Source organism: Pristis pectinata, chromosome 20 (genome assembly GCF_009764475.1).
Source record: "Pristis pectinata isolate sPriPec2 chromosome 20, sPriPec2.1.pri, whole genome shotgun sequence".
Lineage (NCBI taxonomy): Eukaryota > Metazoa > Chordata > Chondrichthyes > Rhinopristiformes > Pristidae > Pristis > Pristis pectinata.
In genome coordinates this window covers 3,590,896-3,612,108 of record NC_067424.1, presented here as the reverse complement: position 1 = coordinate 3,612,108, position 21,213 = coordinate 3,590,896, and the positions used below count along the sequence as shown (strand labels likewise).

The 21,213-nt window shown below is 48.4% G+C and overlaps 1 protein-coding gene across 1 annotated transcript; it reads right to left on the bottom strand.

The window, feature by feature from the left end:
* Positions 1–4,924: 4,924 nt before the first annotated feature.
* LOC127580727 (acidic mammalian chitinase-like) lies at positions 4,925–20,575 on the bottom strand. The gene is made up of 12 exons (XM_052034509.1): positions 20,538–20,575; positions 16,092–16,112; positions 15,213–15,401; positions 13,476–13,532; positions 13,160–13,325; positions 11,415–11,539; positions 10,020–10,143; positions 8,731–8,913; positions 8,172–8,288; positions 7,265–7,403; positions 5,696–5,953; positions 4,925–5,031 (listed from the first exon to the last, which is right to left on the bottom strand). The coding sequence occupies exons 1-11, from the start codon at positions 20,573–20,575 to the stop codon at positions 5,700–5,702; spliced, it is 1,413 nt and encodes a 470-aa protein (XP_051890469.1). The 3' UTR covers positions 4,925–5,031; positions 5,696–5,699.
* Between the last annotated feature and the right edge of the window lie 638 nt (positions 20,576–21,213).

Here is a 21,213-nt window from a genome sequence, read left to right as displayed (position 1 = left end):
ATGATGGGGGCCACGCAAGGAAGGGAGAGAGGAAAGGTTTCACTGGGGCAAGCATCAAAGGTGGAGAGGCTGAGGGAGCCAGTGAGCAGCTTGGCAAAGCTAGAGACCCAATGACCAAGGGGGAGTTGTATCTAGCTCAGGAGGCGATGCTGGCTGGAGGTGGTGAATGAGGCTGAAGGCAGCGAGTGACAAGGCAAGGTTCCTGTAAAGGCCTGAGGTAGTGTCGCTGTCAGTTACCAGACCATTAATGTTGTAGGGTCCTACAGCAGGGATACAGACCCTTCAGCCCATCGAGTCTGTGCTGAACATCAACCATCCATTTACACCATCACCCCTCCCCACTACATTCTCATCAACTGCCCCCAAATTCTACCACCACACATACACACTAGGGGCAACTTAGTGTCCAATTAACCTACAAACTCACACGTCGTTGAGATGTGGGAGGAAAGTGGAGCACTCGGGGGAAACCCACGCAGTCACAGGGAGAGTGTGCAAACTCCACACACAGGCAGCAGAGGAGGCCAGGATTGAACCTGGGTCCCTGGAGCTGTGAGACTGCGGCTCCACTGGTTGCGTCTCTATGATGCTCCGAGTGTTGGAGCAACAGTCCAGAGGTATGAGTTCAACTCCCACCCAGGCATTAGATCAAAACCACAGATTGTTGTAAAAACCTATCTGGTTCCATTGTGGCTTCTATCATGGCTGACACGTCGTAAGAACACGGAAAGCAAACTGTGTCTAGAGTCATAGAGCCACACCAGAATGTAACAGGCCCTTCAGCCCACCTTGTCCATTCTGAACCCCAAGCACCTATCTATACCAACCCCATTTGCCAGCACTTGCGCCATAGCCTACCACACCTTGGCAATTCACGTCAAAAGCCAGAACATGCTGGAAGTACACATCAGGTCAGGCAGTGTCTGTGGGAGGAGAAGCGGAGTCACATTTTGGGTCAGGGACCCTTCATCAGAACTGTTCTAACAAAGGGTCTGTTATCTGTTATCTCTATCTCCCCTCCCACAAGTGCTGCTATTTCCACCATTGTCCGGTTTTGCTTTAGATTTCCAGCATCTGCAGTTTCTTTTTTGATTTGGTCAATTCTAGTTCTCATCCAGGTGCTGCTTAAATGTTGCGAGAGTCCCTGGCTCCACCACCCCTAAGGTAGTCCGTTCCAGATTCCAACCCTTCTCTGGGTGAAAGAATCTTCCTCAGATCCCCACTGACTCTCTCACTCCTCTTAAACCGAAGCCCTCTCTCTTAGATATAAAAGTTTCCATCTACAAACAATCTGCTGGAGGAACTCTGTGGGTTGAGAGGCATCTGTGGGAGGAAAGGAGTTGTCGATGTTTTGGGTCAAAACCCTGCATCAGGTAAATACTGGGGGTAGTGTTGCTGCCTGTTACCAGAACAGTAATGAGTCATGGATACAGGCCCTTCGGCCCATCGCACCAACCGTCAAACATCCATTAACACTAATCCAATTTTATTCTCTCTACATTTTCATCAACTCCCCCAAAATTCCACCACTCACCCACACATGAGGGGTAATTTACAGTGGCTAATTAACCTACAAACTCACACATCTTTGGGATGTGGGAGGAAACCTTTCATTGAGATCAAGTAAAGTAGATAAATCCCCAGGGCCAGACGAGGTGTCCCCTCGGACCTTGTGGGAGGCTAGTGCAGAAATTGCAGGGATCCTGGCAGAGATTTTTAAAACATCCTTAGCCACGGGTGAGGTGCCGGAGGACTGGAGGATAGCTAATGTTGTTCCGTTGTTTAAGAAAGGCTCTAAGAATAAGCTGGGAAGTTATAGTTCAGTGAGCCTGACATCAGTCCTGGGTAAATTATTGGAAAGTAAGAGACCAGATATATAAGTATTTGGATAGACAGGGTCTGATTAGGGATAGTCCACATGGCTTTGTGCATGGCAGGTCATGTCTAACCAATATTATAGAGTTCTTCGAGGAGGTTGCCAAGAAGGTCGAGGAGGGAAAGGTAGTAGACGTTGTCTACATGGACTTTAGCGAGGCATTTGACAAAGTCCCACATGGGAGGCTGGTCCAGAAGGTTAAGTCACTTGGCATTCAGGCTGAAGTAGTCAACTGGATTCAACATTGGCTTAGTGGGAGAAGCCAGAGAGTGGTAGTAGATGGTTGTCTCTCTGACTGGAGGCCTGTGACTAGTGGTGTGCCACAGGGATTGGTGCTGGGTCCGTTGTTGTTTATCATCTATATTAATGATTTAGATGATAATGTGGTAAACTGGATCAGCAAGTTTGCAGAGGACACTAAGACTGGAGGCTATCAAAGTTTGCAAAGTGATCTGGACCAGCTGGGAAAATGGGCTGAAAAATGGCAAGATTCGAAGGTGTTTTATGCATACAAATTTGAACCAAACACTTTGCATATTGGTGAATTACATGCGCAAGTCCCTCTGACACATTTCAGAGATAACTATGTACAAAGTAGATGGAGTTTGGTACACAGTTACTTTATACATTAATGAGAGGGTATCATAGTGGTTCAGCTACTGGCTTGGTATCCAGGGGCGCAGCACTGGTGACAGATTCAAAACCCACCACAGCAATTGAGAAATTTGTAGAGCTTCAAGTTCCTAAGAGTGAACATCACCAACAGCCTGTCCTGGTCCAACCATGTAGATGCCACGGCCAAGAAAGCTCACCAGCGCCTCTACTTCCTCAGGAGGCTAAAGGAATTTGGCATGTCCTCTTTGACAGTCACCAACTTTTACTGATGCACCATAGAAAGCATCCTATCTGGATGCATCACGGCTTTATATGGCAACTGCTCTGACCAGGACCGCAAGAACTGTAGAGAGTTGTGGACACAGCCCAGCACATCAAGGAAACCAGCCTCCCCTCCATGGACTCTGTCTACACTTCTTGCTGTCTCGGTAAAGCAGCCAGGATCGTCAAAGACCCCACCGACCCCAGACATTCTCTCTTCTCCCCCCTTCCATCAGGTGGAAGACACAAAAGCCTGAAAGCTCGTACCACCAGGCTCAAGGACAGCTTCTATCCCGCTGTTATAAGACTATTGAATGGTTCCCTTGTATGAAAATATGGTCCCTTGACCTCACAATCTACCTCGTTATGACCTTGAACCTTATTGACTACCTGCACTGCACTTTCTCTGTAGCTGTGACACTTTACTTTGCCTTCTGTATTGTTTTACCCTGTACTACCTCAACGCGCTATGTAATGAATGGATCTGTACGAATGGTATGCAAGACAAGTTTTTTACTGTACCTCGGTACACGTGACAATAATAAACCAATTCCAGTTAATGATCTGGATGAAGGAACTGATGACATTGTGGCCAAGCTTGCAGACAATACACAGATAGGTGGAGGGACAGGTAGTATCGTAGAGGCAGGGAGTCTGCAGAAGGACTTGGACAGGTTGGGAGAGTGGGCAAAGAAGTGGCAGATGGAGTACAGAGTAGGGAAGTGTGGGGTTATACACTTTGGTAGGAAGAATAAAGGTGCAGACTATTTCTAAATGGGGAGAGAATTCAGAAATCGGAGGTGCAAAGGCACTTGGGAGTCCGAGCTCAAGATTCCTTTAAGGTTAACTTGCAGGTAGTAAAGAAAGCAAATGCAATGTTAACATTCATTTCAAGAGGACTAGAATACAAAAGCAAGGATGTAATACTGAGGCTTTATAAGGTGCTGGTCAGATTGCTTTTAGAATATTGTGAGCAATTTTGGGCCCTGTATCTAAGAAAAGATGCGTTGGAGAGGATCCAGAGGAGGTTCACAAGAATGATTCCAGGAATGAAAGGCTTAGTGTATGTGGAATGTTTGACGGCTCTGGGCCTGTACTCGAAGGAGTTCAGAAGAATGAGGGGGGATCTCATTGAAACCTACTGAATACGGAGGGCTGTGGAGACCAAGTCATTGGGTGTATTTAAAGCAGAGATTGATAGGTTCTTGACTGGTGAGGGGGTTAAGGGTTATAGAGAGAAGGCAGGACAATGGGGTTGAAAAAAATCTGTCATGATTAAATGGTGAAGCAGACTCGATGGGCCAAATGGTCTAATTCTGCTGCCATGGTCTTATGATTAGTTATGGGGTCTGCTTCCAGAATGATGAGTTTTAATAGCCACCTCTGTGGCATCTGACACAGGTACAGAGTTGTACAGCACCAGAATAGGCCCTTCAGCCTACCATGTCCATGCCAATCATTTTTTTCCCATCAACATTGACGCCATTTGCCTGTGTTGGGTCCATATCCTCCTATGCCTTGCCTATTTAAGTGCCAGTCTAAATGTCTACTAAACGTAGTAATTGTATCTGAGACACATTCCGTGCAAAAGTCTTTCCCCTCAAATGTTCTTTAAAAATACTTCCTCCCACTTTGAACCTATGCCCTCTTGTTTTTCATACGCTTACCACGGGTAGAAGATTCTATCTACCCCATCTGTGCTGCATATGATTTGATGGAGATAATCAGGTCACCCCTCAGCCTCCTTCGCTCCAGGGAAGACAGTCCCACCCTGTCCAATCTCTCCCCATAACTAAATTCCTCCAATCCAGGCAACATCCTGGTGAATCTCCTCTGCACTCTCTCCAGTGGAACCACATCCTTCCTGTAGTGTGGCGACCAGAACTGCACGCAGTGCTCCAAGTGTGGTTGTAAAGTTGCAACATGGCATCCAAACTTTTATATTCTGTACCCCGACCTCTGAAGGCAAGCATGCTGTACGCCTTCTTCACCACCCTGTCGACCTGTGTTGCCACTTTCAGGGAACTATGGATTTGAATCCCAAGGTCCCTCTGTTCATCAATATTCCTTAGTGCCATAACATTTATTGTGAATGTCACCATAAAAGAAAAGTATCCAAAGCCTGTTCCCTGCAAAGTCTTTATTTTTCAGTTGCAATCGGTATCTCCACTTGAGAGATGTTGATGGAGCGGTCAAGGTGACGGTTGGTGGACACTTGCTCTAGGACACGGTGACCTGTTTCACTGCTTCAGTTCCAGTCTGCTCGGGGTGGCCTGTGGCTTCATGTAAAAGATAATATTTCTTTATTAGTCACATGTACATCGAAACACACAGTGAAATGCAGCTTTTGCATCGAGTGTTCTGGGGGCAGCCATGCTGGAGTTTAACTGCAAGACTTTAATGCACTGCCATTAACACCAGAACAACAATCTTGTCCTAGTTGGTGACCGTCTCATCTCTTGGCTAAAAAACAAATGGGGTCACAAGTCTGGAATGATTGGTCTGATGGGGGCTAGCATGGTACATGATGGGCTGAAGGGCCTCCTATCCAGTAACAAACAAGCTGCAATAACTCAAATTTATATGCATCCCGAGTGTGGACATAAAATTTCAATTGCCTCCATTTATTGCTCAGTCAATGTTACTGAGGGTTAACTGGTTACTATGGCACTGCAGTTTGCGCGATCCTGCTGTGCGTGAACTGGCTGCCTTGTTTCCTACATGACTACCCTTCAATGGCTGAAGAATGCCTGAGATCTGGAAGGGGTTCTGCACTCTTGCAAGTTGAAGCCCAGACTGGTGATCTTTCTATAGGAATGTATGCCACAGGGGAGGCAGTTGATGAATGAGATCCCTCCCTAGCCGAGGAATTTGGACATCCTGAGATGACGGGATCTGAAGGACCAGCCAACGTTGTTACTTATACCAGTGGAGTGCACATACCTCCTTAAGCCCAGTTACAACAGTCACAGGATGGATCGAAGACTAATCCAGTGTCACACTTTTGCACGTAGGTCTTTCCATTCATGCACTGGTAGTAGATGTTCTTGTTCTGTGGGTCGGCATGGAAACCGTTGGATTTCCCTTTGCAGTAGTTAGGGTTTCCAGGGCTTTTCGTAGTTCCCACGGCGGCAGCAGAGGCCGGTGTAGGAGCTTCAGTGGAGAGAGGGGAACCGGTGGGGGCAGGACCAGCCACACATTCTGGAAACAAAAAGTTTTATTCAGAATAAGGGTCTTGACACAAAACTTCAATCGTCCATTTCCGCCAACAGATCCTGCTCAACCTGCTGAGTTCCTTCAGCAGCTACCATCAGACAGGAGGTACAGAAGCCTGAAGTCCCACACCACCAGGTTCAGGAACAGCTAGTTCCCTTCAACCATTCGGTTCTTGAACCAACCTGTACAACCCTAATCACCACCTCAGTGTAGCAACACGATGACCACTTTGATTGCTTTACACTACAATGAACTTTATTATTTTTTGTTCTAATTGTGTTCTTTCTTTTAAAAATGTATGTTCAATTCATTGTTTTCTTGTGAATGCTGCTAATCTGATGCTCTGTGCCTGTGATGCTGCTGCAAAGTTTTCATTGCACCTGTGCACACATGGACTTGTGCATGTGACAATAAACTCAACTTTCACTTTTGACTTTCTGCTCCAGATCCCAGCATTTGCATCTCTTGTGTCTCTGTTTTATTGGTTTGATACAAGTTGGTGCTGACAGACCCTCGGGGAATTTCCAGAGGTTTAGACTTACCATGCAGAGACATTTTCAACTCCCAGCATTTAAATCCAATTAATCAAACCTGGGGTATAAAATGTTAGTGTCAATGAGGGAATCTTGAAATCACCACTCTGTTGTAAAGACCCCTCTGTGTACTGATGCTCTTCAGCAGAGGAAGTCTGCTGTGTGGTTCCAGACAGAAATGTGGTTGACTTTTACACTGCCCTCTGAAATGGCCCAGTTGTATCACCATGCAAGAACATTCACCGATAGACTTTACCATCTCAAGAATTTTGCAATATTAGTTTATTATTGTCACATGTACCAGGATATAGTGAAACGCTTTTGTTTGCGTGTCATCCAGACAGATCATGCCATACAGAAGTACATCAAGGTAGTAAAAGGAAAACAGAATGCAGAATGCAGGGTAGCAGCTACAGAGAAAGTGCAGTGCAGGCAGACATTAAGGTGCAAGGGCCGCTGAGGTAGAATGGAAGATCAAGAGTTCATTTTTTATTGTATGAGAGGTCCATTCAAGAGTCTGATAACGGTGGGATAGACAGTCCACCATGCCCTTCCTGAGGCCAATGGGGATGAGTGATCAATGCTGCCCTTGCCATGAGTGATGATTCAGTGCCTCTCTGGGCTAATCATCCATAAAGCCACAGGGGTAGATGGGAACGTGGACATTACACTCAGACCAGCCATGACCTTATGAAGTGGTAGAACAGGCGTGAGGGGCCGAGTGGCCTACCCCTGGTACATCCACGTGTAAAAGGGGAGTTACCTGGATTAATGTTGAGCTCAGTGTGCAGCTTGCTGATGAGAGGATAGCGACCCTGGTGACAGAAGGTACCACTGAAATCATCCAGGGACAGTGTCCATACCATGGCCCCTCCGATCTTATTCTCTTTCAGCCATTTGATCTGGAAGGAAAATCACTCTGAAAGTCACTGCGGGCTCAGTGAGATCTGGGACACCCCAAACCAAGAAGGTCGGTGGACCGATTCACGTGTTATGCCTGAGGAAAGCTCTGTGTGCAATGGTGTTTCTGGCTGCCGCACTACAAGAAGGTGATGCTGGAGAGGCTGCAGAAAGATTCACAGCAATGTTGCCGGGACTGGAGGGCCTGAGTTATGGAGGAGAGACTGGAGAGGCTGGGACTGTGTCCCCTGGAGTGAAGGAGGCTGAGGGGTGATATACTGTATAAAATCATTAGAGGCATAGATAAGGTGGATGGTCACAGATGTTTTCCCAGAGCAGGGGAGTCTAAAACGAGAGGGTATTGGTTTAAGGAGAGAGGGGAGAGACTTAAAGGGGACCTGAGGGGCAACCTTATCACACAGAAGGTGGTGGGTATGTGGAACGAGCTGCCAGAGAAAGTGGTAGAGGTGGATAAAATTCCATCATTTTAAAGACATTTGGACAGGTTCATGGACAGGAAAGGTTCAGGAGGATGGGAAAAGGCAGGCAAATGAGGCGCGTCCAGTGGGTAACTTGGTCGGTATGGATGAGATGGGCTGAAAGGCCTGTTTCCGTGCTGTATAACTCTATGAATCTATGATTTCTTATGGATTCACAGGTATGTGTGCCTTTAAAATAAATGCTCAGGAAATTCTAACTCAGTTTACATCATGATCTCTGGAGGAAACTGGTTCACAGAACTAAAGCAAACAGCAGTGAGAAGAGCTGACCTTGATTTCATAACTCTTGGGGTCATCGTATCCAACCCAATCCCTTCCCTTGTATGCGTACGGCACCATCTGTGGTCCGTCCCATTTCTGCGTAGCACCATTTAAGAAGAGGCAGATCTGTTGAAACAAGGAAAGAAGGATTAGCAATGTTTAAAAGCCATCTAGATAAGTCCATGGATAGGAGAGGTTTAGAGGGCTATGGGTGAAACACAGGTGATGGGACTAGCTCGCTGGGCAACACAGTCGGCATGGACCAGTTGGGCTGAAGGGCCTGTTTCCATGGTAAACAGTGGAGTCCAGAACTCTGGGAGAAGTTCAGCAGCAGCTGGAGGGTTCAGCGAGAGGTTTGTGGGTCTGTCTGCAAGGCAGAACTAACATGTCTCCCCCAACCATGACTTACTGGTGATAAACAGGCAGAGAAAGGACCGAGTCCCCACCCACCCCGGGTTGTGAGCCCTCTACCTGTGCGAGATTGAAGGGATTGCTGTGATTAATCCCCATCATGGACGTGCTGCTTTAGGAATTTGGACTTTTGGTGTGTCTGCAGGTCTATAAATACCTCGAAGTAGGCCATGAAGCCAGCTTCCTGAGTGTAGTGACCTTCAGGCCCCTGGCCAACGGAGGGGGCTCCAACAGCAGTGCTGGACGTGCTGAGTGTGAATGAGCGTCCGTAGGCAGGGAATCCCACGTTGATCTTTTCAGCCGGAGCGCCGTTATCCTTCCAGTATTTGATGGTGTAGGCCTGTGGAGAGGAAGGGCCATGAGTGGGTGGCTGCAGGGAGCCCGGATACTCCTAGGCTGTCTACCTCCGGGACGTGGGAACATTCTTCCCTGTGTGGAACATCTCTGGGATGTGGGAACACTCTTCCCAAGTCTGAGTGCCTCCTCGATGTGGGAGCACTGTCCATGAGACCACATCCAGAAATTGGGAACACCAATCCCAGAACTGTGTTCCCCCGAGATGTAGAAGTACGTATCGCAGGGATAAATATTTCAGCTTAGTTCCCACTGCTGAGTGACTCTGGAATATTGGAAAACTGTTCCCAGGACTGGATCCTGGGATATGGGAACACTCATCCCAGGACTGGGTCCCTCTGGGATGTGGGAACATAGTTCCCAGGACAGCATCCCTTTGGGATGTGGGAACACTGATACCAGGACTGGGTCCCTCTGGGATGTGGGAATAATGTTCCCAGGACTGGGTCCCTCCGGGATGTGGGAACATAGTTCCCAGGGCAGAGTGACCCCACTTTGTCACCCACACCTGAGGAACCACGTCAGCCTGCACACCCTCGCTGCGGACCAGGACCCTGGGAGCTGAGACCAGACCAGGAGACAGGAAACAGTGGTCGGCAGATGCATGGTTACCCTGCTGCAGGAAAGGTCCGCGTTCTCACAAGATATTCCTCAGGACAAGACAGGCTCCGCTGCAGCTGGCCGTGAGGGCCTGAGACAGGAGGCGACCTGTAAACCCTGACACTGAGGTCAATGAGGGTATTGGGGCAAACAGGCAGCTTCCTGCAGGGGGTCAGGGGCAACTGGGAGCTTCTAAACCTCCTCCAGACCCCGGCCGGCTGATCCAACACTGACGTTGTGTAATGGGGCTGAGCTGGGACAGCCGAGACCCAGGGCAGCAGCCAGTGGCAGACCACACATCGCCCGTGACCTGCTGGTTACTCCAGGGCAATCCAGACACGGCCTGGGAGCTCCCCGAAGCTGACCCAGCAGCTTGGAATCGGCCCTGTGGAGAGATGGGGAGACAGGGAGAGGGACAGGGATGGCCACTGCGGCCGGCAGAAGGAGGCTCCCGACTGCACACTGAATGAAGCAACAGTGAGGGAGACGAACCACATTGAAGTACTTGTTGTTGCCTTGGGCGGCCGGGAGTGCGTAGAGGGGACTGTTCTCCCCGGTGAAGGGGTTCCAGGAACCATAGAAATCGTATGTCATCACGTTGAAGAAGTCCAGAGTTCTGCAAGAGGGAAGAGCTGTGAGAAACGCTGAGACGTCACCAGTAAAATATATTTGTTCCTTTCCTCAATCTTTACTTCCACCTCAGTCATTGGAACCTCTGCTTTTCCCATGTTTCCAAACAGAACGAGGTCATTTGGCCCATCTAGTCTATGCTGGCTCAGAGCTCTCCCATCCGTGCCATCCCCCCACTTATTTCCCTGTTCCCTCATACATGCCCATTGACGACATCTCCCACCCACTCCAAAGCTCAGACCACCCACCGACACAAGGGTCGACGTAAAGTGGTCAATTCACCTCCAAACCTGGAGGTCTGTGGAATGTGGGAGGAAACCGGAGCACCAGGGGGAAACCCCCACGGGTACAGGGAGAACGTGCAAACTCCACGCAACACCAGAGGAGGTCAGGATTGAACCCAGGTCTCCGGAGCTGTGAGCAGCAGCTCTACCCGCCGGAAAGCATTGTGACTGGTTGTATCACGGCCTGGTGTGGGATCTCCAATGCACAGGAACACGAGAGGCTACAGAGAGTGGTGAGACTCAGCCAGTCCCATCACAGGAACAGCTCTCCCCACCGTCGAGGACATCTACAGGAGGTGATGTCTCAGGAAGGTGACATCCACCATCAGGGACACTCACCATCCGGGCCGTGCCCTCTTCTCGATGCTGCCATCGGGCAGGAGGTACAGGAGCCTGAAGACCCCACACCTCAAGGTTCAACAACAGTTTCTTCCCCACTGCCGTCAGGTTCTTGAACCCACCTGAAAAACCCTAATTCTTCCTTGGACTGTATTTCTTTGTCCCTTTCTCAACTTGGACTGATGTCGTTGTGCTTATTTAGTCGTGTAATTTATGTATAACTTATGTCAATCTATGTTTATGTGAACCACCGAGACCCCGGTTCCCACCCCCTGAAACCCACCTGGACCCCAATTCCCACACCCCCCTTTCTGAAACCCACCAGACTATTTAAACTTTGGGTTCACTGGAACATTTGTTCTAAGCCTGTGTAACATCTATAAGAGTGAATGGGTTTGGGAATTAGTGGGAATGACATCCAACATCCGGACAATCTACCAGTTGGACACCTCAACATATGGAGTGAGCTGCATCGTGGGAGTTTCCCAGTGGCATTTCCATCTGGAGAAGGAACGGTTCCCTGGAAGCCAGTGGGTGAGGTGAGACCTGAAGACCCAGCAGGTTCCCAGCCTCTCCCGATCCCTCCCCAACGCCAGGACCACCTCTGACCCACAAGAACGGCACCAACACTCACTCTCCCAGCTGAGGAATCTCGTAGGCCGTTTCGATGGTGGGTCTTCCTGCCGCCACAGCCGCCGAGAGCAGGAGGCGCGGCCTGCTGGTGCTCTTCCCCTCTGTCTCGAAGGCTGCGATCAGCTCCTGAAGGACAACGATGATAAGACGTCTTTATTAGTCACATGTACATCGAAACACACAGTGAAATGCATCTTTTGCGTAGAGTGTTCTGGGGACAGCCCACAAGTGTCGCCACACTTCCGGCGCCAACATAGCACGCCCACAACTTCCTAACCCGTACGTCTTTGGAATGTGGGAGGAAACCAGAGCACCTGGAGGAAACCCACGTAGACACAGGGAGAATGTACAAACTCCTTACAGACAGCGGCAGGAGTTGAACCCGGGTCGCTGGCAAAGTAAAGCGTTACGCTAGCCACTACACTACCATGACTGCCCACATTACTGCCACGGTGTGGCAGTTCCCTCAGTAATTGGCCTCACCATGGACTTTGGGAAACACACGTGAGTTTCGTCAGCTTGAGGAGCACCCTCCAGCCAGGGGGGTGTGACTGAGCCATGGGGTCCACCTCAACAACAGAACTTTACCCCGTCTTAAACCGGCACCAGTCGGGGCAAAACCAATCATTGAACAGACAGGGTGCAGACTTCACTGGCAAGGTCAACGTTTATTGTCCAATCTCTGTCACCCTGAATGCAGGGGCATACCGGGATATGTCAGGGGGTACAAGGTCGACCCTGTCGCTGTGGGTGTGGGGTCTCACGTGGGCCAGACTGGGTGAGGGTGGTCTGTTGGCTGCTGCTCACATCGCCCAGTCCTGTGTTTTATTCCCAGGTTTATCCAACTGAAGGTGAATCCTGGGGCATTGGGATTTGAACTTCCATTTTGGGATCAATGTCCCAGGAGCGTGAGCTGCTCCCCACGTGACCTGTGTCCACATTGGTCACGGAGCAGGACGGGTGGAGGAATTATCGGGAGCTCCTGCTCCATCCCCAGCGATGGGGTGGAACAGATAAGACACAGATGTTGCTCCATGAACAGCTGCCCCAGATGTGCCAGCTGCGGATGGTGGAGAGTGAGGGGCCAGATGTGAAGTGTAAGCAGCCCCTGAGCCCAGGTGATGAGGAACCTGCCTCCCGACCCAGTGTTGAGGTGAGTGGGGGAGCCGGAGAACAGCTGAGGTCTGACCTCCAGCCCCTGACGTACTTCAAAGCTGCAGTGTGGGATACAGCAATGACAGGAGATACAGCAGGGATACAGGCCCTTTGGCCCATTGAATCCATGCTGACCCTCAAGCACCTGGTGTTACACTAATTTTACACTGATCCCACTTTTTATTCTCCCCACATCCCCACCAACTCCCCCCCAGATTCTACTTCCAAATTGGGGACCATTTACAGCGGACAATGAACCTACAAGCCCGCATCTGATTGGGATGTGGGAGGGAACCGGAGCACCCAGAGGAAACCCACAAACTCCACACAGGCAACGCCCGAGGTTGGGATCGAACCTGGGTCGCTGGAGTCAATGAGGCGGCAGCTCTACCCACGGTGTCGCTGTGTCCAGGCCGGCTCAACAGCAGTGGGCGAGCGGACAGCGATTCCCTCCACCACCACCCCCACAGAGCCACTGGATCCTGCTCCATGTGTTTCACTGATCTGTTCCTCTGTCCCTGATGATGGAGCTACGGTGAGGTCGAACCACTCAGGATGAGTAACTAATAGATCAGCTGTGTTCGATCTTACCTGAGTTAGGACCGTGAAGAGGTGCTTGTCACGTGGAGGACTTCCTCTTGATCCAGGGTATTCCCAATCCATGTCCAGACCATCAAAGCCATATTTACGCAGGAAGCTGATGGCTGACGTTATGAAGGTCTGACGGTTTTGAGGTGTGGACACCATGGTGCTGAATCTGGAGGGGGAACAGTATAACTGGTGACCATAACTGGCTGACTGCTCTCTCTGGGCTGGGTAACGGTTCCCAGTGTGGACAACGTGTCAGTCATCAATTCTCACCTCAGCTGCCAATCCGATAACAAAACAAAAAGTTGTTCAGACTTACTGTTGAGTTCCAAAGTTCCAGCCTCCGACTGACAGAAGTGTTTTCAAGTTTTTGTTCCTGTTGAAGATTAAACAGATTGTTGGAGAGTGATTCCCGGAATTAAAATATCCCAGTCCCTGCTCCAAGAATTCAGTCTCTCTCCCAAGTGAAAGGCACCATAAGTGGTGGCTGTTCATTGTCCTCTGTTTTAGAATTTTGATCAACTGAACAGTGGTCTCTCCCTCTCTCCCTCTCTCTCTCTCTCCCTCTATTCCCCCCCAACACACTCACTCTCTCCCTCCTTCTCTCTCTCTCTCCCCTGATACCAAATCTGTTCATTACTCTCTCATTCGATGTCACCATTCACAGGACGAGAGTTCATTCCATTTATGTACAAGATTCACATTCTGACAGCAGGACATTAATGTCCCTTGACACGCGTTCCCAGAGGAGGCATTCGAGGGTTTTCACAAGGTCCAACCACTGCCCCCCCCCCCCGTGTGATACCAGCAGAGCCTCAACCTGTGACCTTTCCCCACTAAGTCTGCACCAGATTCAGTGAGTCCCTCGGCACGTACCCTGGACCCAGTAATGTGTCCGTGGAGATGTTCCGTCATGGACACCTCCATCCACTGGCGGACCCGTGAGGTTCGAACTGACCAGAGGGCACCTTTCACTCTGTGGTCTACGCACTGTTCCTGGGGAACGGACTGGGTGTCCCTGGTATCAGCCTGTACAACACAGAGTGCTTCGACAAAAATATTGATAGTATATACAGTGAACACAATCAGGAGATGTCTCTGTTGTCTTTCACTGTAACAACCCATTCAATACATTCCCCTGCAACATGCCAAAGTTGTTTGTGCCCCATCCCCAAACCCCGCATCAGAGAGCCTGTTCCGCAGGGCCCAGCCACCGGTTGCACGACCCGAGACTGTGGACCGTCCCCACAGAGCCTTCGTGGTGGCTGCACTGAGACTCAGTGTGTCGCTCAGCATGGACCCCTGCACCTGGAATGTCCAGCCGTCCCATTCGCCTGTGTGCTCCCCCTCGGTGCAGAACACCAAGAGTTCCGGTCAGTCATCGGGTCACAGAGAGAGACAGCTGGGAAACAGGACCTTCGGCCCCTCGAATCCATGCTGGCATCTGCCATCCACTCACACCAATCCTACATTAATCTCACTTTGTTCTCCCCACATTCCCACCAGCTCCCCCCAGGCTCCACCACTCACCCACACACTAAAGACAAGTTACAGTCGCCAATTCATCTGCCCACCAGCACTTTTTTGGGATATTGGAGGAAACCACAGCACCCAGGGGAAACCCACGGAGTTAGAAGGAATATGGACAGCTTCAACCCCACTGTGATAAGACTATTGAACGGTTCCCTTATACGAGATGGACTCATGATCTAACTTGTTGTGACCTTGCACCTTATTGCACTGCACTTTCTCTGTAGCTGTGACACTTTACTCTGTACTGTTATTGTTTTTACCTGCACTACATCAATGCACTCCGTACTTACTCAATGTGACTGCACTGTGTAATGAATTGACCTGTACGATCGGTATGCAAGACAAGTTTTTTACTGTACCTCGGTACAAGTGACAATAATAAACCAATACCTATACAAACAAACTCCACACAGACAGCAGCCGAGCTCTGGGCCGAACCTGGGTCACTGGAGCTGTGAGGCAGCGGCTCTACCCACTGAGAATGGGAGCACAAGACCTGGGCGTTGGGTCTAGCTCACAGTACCTGGTCTTCAGAGCGTTGAATGAGTGATAGAGAGTAACGTCATTCCATTCGTAGGTGACAATTTTATTGTTGCTCATCACAGCGAAGGCGTAGATCAGGTGGGTGCACATGCAGGGGTCAATGTCATCGGGGACGTATTTCGCTGCTCCTGGTCTGTACTGAGCCCAGTTTGCAAAGTAACACGCCAGTCTGTAGGCAGAGCCTGTGGGTGGGAAACAGGGGTCAGCAGAATGCCTCCACCCAACAGACAAAGTGAAGCAAAGCTTGCGATGCACAAAGACTCACCCAGTTGCAGGCACGCCAACAAAACCACCGCTGTAACAGAGAACACAGGGTAAGTTTCTGAAGTATGATCGGATTCCCCCCAAACATTCAGACCTGTTGCACTTTTCCCAAGTGCAGTCTGAGTCTTGGACCTGGTCTCCGTGACATGAAGCATGAGCTCTTCGCTCCGTGACACGAGGTGCTCGGTTCCTTAACGTTTCACTGATTCACAATTCCTGAAATAATTCACCTTGAGTTGACGATTGGATTTGTCCGTCTGTTCATTCACAAGGTCTGGGAGTCACTGACAAGCCCAGCATTTATTGCCCATCCCTGATTGCTCCTCAGAGTTTGGCACTGACCTGTTGACTGGAGCTGCTCATTGCATTATAGAGTCGGAGAAAGATCAAGCTCCGAAACAGGCCCTTTGTCCCACTGAATCGGTACTATCCATCAACCACACATGGACACCAATCCGGCATCGATCCTTTTCGTTCATTCTCCCCACATTCCCATTAATTCCCCTGAGGTTCTACACCTCACCTACACACTAGGGGTAATTTAATATTGTCAGTTAATCTACCAACCCGTAAGTTTTTGGGATGTGGGAGGAACCTGGAACTCGAAGGAAACCCACTCAGTTAGAGTGCAAATTCCACCCAGACAGGACCGAGGTCAGGAGTGAACTCCGGTCTCGGGTGAGGAGAGGCTGTGACCCCACCAGCTGCTGTACACTTTGACCTTCACTGAGCAACTGTGGCAAAAGGAATCAAGAAATAGGAACAGGAGAAGGCCATTCTGCCCCTTGGTCTGCTGCCCCATTCAACAAGATCATGGCGGGTCTTTGACCTCAGCACCACTTTCCTGCACCATCCCCATATCCCGCGATCCCCTTAATATCCAGAGATCAACCACTCACTGCCCAGAGGCCCATCAACACATCAACTCCCACATATCAGGTGGAGAATTCCAGAGATTCACCAACCGCTGGGTGAGGAAATCTCTTCTCGTCTCTGCCCTGATTGGTCACCCACTGAGACAGTGACCGCTAATTCTGGACACCCCAGTCATGGGAAACATCAGCTCTGCATCCACCCTGTCAAGCCCAGTAAGAATTTTGTCCACTTCAGTGAGACGGGTGTTAATGACAATGTTGGATGTGAGATGGACTCTTGACCTCACAATCTCCCTCGTCGTGGCCTTGCACCTTATTGTCTGCCTGGACTGCACTTCCCTGTAACTGTGACACTTTGCATTCTGTTATTGTTTTACCCTGAACTACCTCAATGCACTGTGTAATGAGTTGATCTGTACGATCGGTTTGCAAGACAAGTTTTTCACTGTATCTCGGTACATGTGACAATAATAAAGCAATTTACCAGTGCCGTAGTTTCGTGATCATCATTCCTGATGCTAGCTTTTTCATCTGGATTCCTTGAATCAAAGCTTCACTCTGTTAGATTCCTTCATTTAACCTCACATAAGAATTCAATGATACATAAAGGTGTGGAAATGGAAGAACAACTCACCTATGCTGATTATGAGCTTTGCCATCTTGCAGCCAGTGAACGGTGTGAGCCCTGTTGGCCCTTTATAAACTGGGTTTATCTTTATTTATTAATAACCTTGTGTGTTGAGAGCTTATGGCTTTGGAAACCTAATCAACCATGCTTTTGATATTTACAATCCAACCTAAGCAAGTATTTGTCCTGATGGTTGTATTGTGAACCTTATCTTGATAAATACCTGTAAACCCATTTGGGAATTTGTCCTTCCTTAGAACCCTGCCCTTGCTTTTTTTAAAACAATGGGAGGATTTTTGTGAGAACCTTTGGAACAACGTCCTTAAATGAAGGTGGAGAAGGATACTTTAATGTGTTCCAGTTATCACTAAGGTTGAGAGAAGAGTCCCTCTTTGAGTCTGGCCTTTCAGTTAGTTAACCACAGACGGAATCCCACACCAGTGATCCAAACACAGAATCAAGTGGAAGGTGTGGGAGGAAGGTGTGTCTGGATCTGACCTGGTTCCTTTCCAACAGTTCAGTGATAAGTGCTGAGAAAACACGGTGCAAAATTAGCGTGGCCCAATGGCACAAGTAGCAGAGTTTCTGCCTCACCGTTGAAGCAACCTAGGTTCAATCCTCGCTTCTGGTACTAACTGTGTGGAGTTCGTATGTTTTCCCCCTGACCGTGTGGGTTTCCCCCAAGTGCTCGAGTTTCCTCCCACTTCCCAAAGATGTATGTTGGTAGGTTCGTGGGCCTAGTGTCTGGGGGAGTTGACAAGAACGTGGGAGAAATAAAATAGGTTCGGGTAGGATTCGTGCTTGATGTTCCATGTTGATTCAATGGGCTGAAGGGCCTGTTTCCATGCTGTCTCTCTCTATGACTGGCTCTGCCTCATGCCCGGTGGGAAGGTATGGGCCTGATGCTTCAGCCCTATCCAGTTTCAGGGCTGGTCGATCAGCCGGTGAGTGTTAAACACTCCTTAGCAGATTCCAACTTCCACGGCCATCGTCCAATCAACCAACAGTTTTTGTGGGGTCTGATGAGTGTTAGAATCAGGCGCCTTAGACCATAAGACCACAAGATATAGGAGCAGAAGTAGGCCATTTGACCTATCGTGTCTGCTCCACCATTCAATCGTGGCTGATTTTTTTCAACCCCATTCTCCCGCTTCTCCCCATAACCTTTAACCCCCTTCACCAAGGGGGCCAAGCCTTAAATACACTTGGCTTCCACAGCCGTCTGTGGCAACAAATTCCACAGATTCACCACCCTCTGGCTGAAGAAATTCCTCCTCATCTCAGTTTTAAAGGGACATCCCTTTATTCTGAGGCTGTGCCCTCTGGTCCTAGACTCTCCCACTGATGGAAACATCCTCTCCACGTCCACTCTATCCAGGCCTTTCAATATCTGGTAGGATCTCCCCTCATCCTTCTCAACTCCATCAAGTAGAGGCCCGGTGACATCAAACGCACCTCATATTTTAAGCCTTTTGTTCCTGGGATCATTCTTGTGAACCTCCTTTGGACCGTCTCCAGGGCCAGCACATCGTTCCTTAGATACCGGACCCAAAATTGCTCACAATAGTCCAAATGCAGTCTGACCAATGCCTTATAAAGCCGTAAGCCGGCTTTTGGTTCTAACAGCCTGAAACGTTGAATCTGTCTCTCTTCCCACAGATGTGGCCTGGCCTGCTGAGTATTTGCAGCATTGGCTGTTTTTGACGAATTGCCAAGGCTATGGACCAAGTGCTGTCACATGGGATTGGTAGATGGGTGCTTGATGGACAGCATGGGCAAGATGGTTGGAAGGGCCTGTTTCTGTCCTGTGACTCGAAAGGACACAGTTTGTTATCCTTGCTCTTATGATGTGTCAGCGATACATCAGTCAAAATAAACTCAAAATAAAGGGAACTCACATGTTTGTGAACTATGCTGTCCATTTCTCAAGAGCAGAACACAGTCACCTCCAATCAATTCCTCTTTTCTTTAACCTCAGAATTTCCTAATCCTAAATTGCAACATCAATTGCAAAATCAGGCAAGGAAATACTGAAAAATCACACATACTCAGTACTAATCTCATGACATGTAATATTATTTTTTTTTCACAGGTCTCAGTTTACGGGGAAAGCGCAGAGGATTGAGTTCAATTAGCTCTGCGATTCTCTGTGCGTTTTTAACAGAAAGTGGTGAAGAATTATTAACATCTGCACCTGTATCTTAGTAAAATGTTCCCATTGTTCCTTATTTTTTTTGTGCTTAGTCACCGCTGGAAGTAACAAGGAGAGATTGGATAGGCTGAGATTGTTCTCACTGAAATGAAGGAGGCTGAGGGTGACATTATGGAGGCTTATAAAATTATGAGAAGCATAGACAGAGTTGACAGCCAGTATCTTTTTCCCAGGGTGGACATGTCTAATACCAGGGGGTAGACAGTCAAAGTCTTTTTCCAGGGTAGGGGATCCTGAAGCCAGAGGGCATAGGTTTAAGGTGAGAGGGGAACGATTTAAAGGAGATTGAGAGGAACATTTTTCGTACAGAGGGTGGTGGGTGCATGGAGCAAGCTGTCAAGGAGGTGATAAGGGTGGGTACAGTCACAGTATTTAAAAAGCATTTAGATTGAAATGTAATAGAGGAATATAAGCCAAATGCAAGCAAATCAGAATCAGGTTTATTGTCACTGACTTATATGACATGAAATGTGTTGTTTTGCGGTAGCAGTAAAGTACAAAGGCATAAAATTACTATAAATTACAAAAATAAATTAATCGTGCCAAAAGAGGAATAATGAGGTGGTGTTCATGGACCAATACACAATTCCAGTATCTGCAGAATTTCTTGTGTCTCAGTGTTCATGGACAGTTCAGAAATCTGATGGTGGAGGTGAAGAAGCTGTTCCTGAATCGTTGAGTGTGGGTCTTCAGGCTCCTGTACCTCCTCCCCAGTGGTGGTAACGAGAAGAAGATGGGATTAGCATAGATAGGCATCTTGGTCGGCATGGACGAGTTGGACAGAAGGGATTGTTTCCATGGTGTACGACTCACTGTGTCTATTTACAGTGACACTGCTTGCAAAGACTAGTCGCCATGAGTATGGTGACCTCCTTTCACCCCTGAACCAAGATGGAAGCTTTTGTTTTTGGAACAGAAAGACAAGACTCCATGTGAGAGAAAAAAATAACAAACTCAGATGGAATGTGCCTTTGTGCCTTGAAAACAAGGACAGAAAAAGCAAAGAGCAGAGGCAATCCTTGCCACTGGGGCCTTAGCAATGTCCAACTCATGTGCCACATTGACACGTGTCCATTTACCAAACTTCACAACGGAGGTGGCATCATCTTAAAACAGCCGGCACATTAATCTGAAACCCCAGAGGTTAAGCAAATGCAAAGTGCTCTTAACATCTCCCTTTCCTTTCTTCATTGTGACCTTTAGAACGGGTGCATCACTTTGATTGTGTCTCTGTTTCTTTATGCACTCACGTTTTGTTTTGCACAGTCTTTTCTTCACTGTCTTGTATAAGTTATATATAATTTATGTTCTGTGTGTTGTCTGTACCTACATACCTTTGAAGCTACTACAAGCAATTTTTTCATTGTACCTATACCTCACTGTACGCGCACATGGCAATAAACTCAACTTTAATGAAACTAATACTGTTGATTCATTATGAAAGACAATGCTTGTGGTAGTTTTTTTAAGCACTGGTAGCATCCAATGCATTTTCATATTTTATTGTGTGTTGATTGAGTTCCATTCCTTCATTGGCCAAGCCGTGAGCCTCTGCACCATTGGTGTTGACACGGGCTGCACAGTGTGGATGGCCCACCAACTGTGGGGAACTATTATTGCAAGCTTACCCCATAGTGTTCCAGGATTCCAATTCACACAGGGGGCCAAAGAAGCAACCTGTATGGAGGACTGGATTTTGTTATGGCATGAAATGAGTTGGAAGTCACTTCTTACAGTCAGACCATGGTAAACTGCTGAGCAGTCAGTGCTGTTAGCGTTAGTCCTGCCCGATATATAACTGAGCCACACTACTGGGAAATAAGTAGAGGTACTTTACAATGACTGAAATGATTCTTCTCTGGAAAATGTGCATTGCTTAAACAATGAAGATTGTAAAACCTTTGAGGCTCAGTCACTGAATTAATTGATGTCACCAATATTTTCAGTCTGTTGCAGTTACCCCAACCATCACCGTAGAAACCAATGATTGTGTAAACTCTTG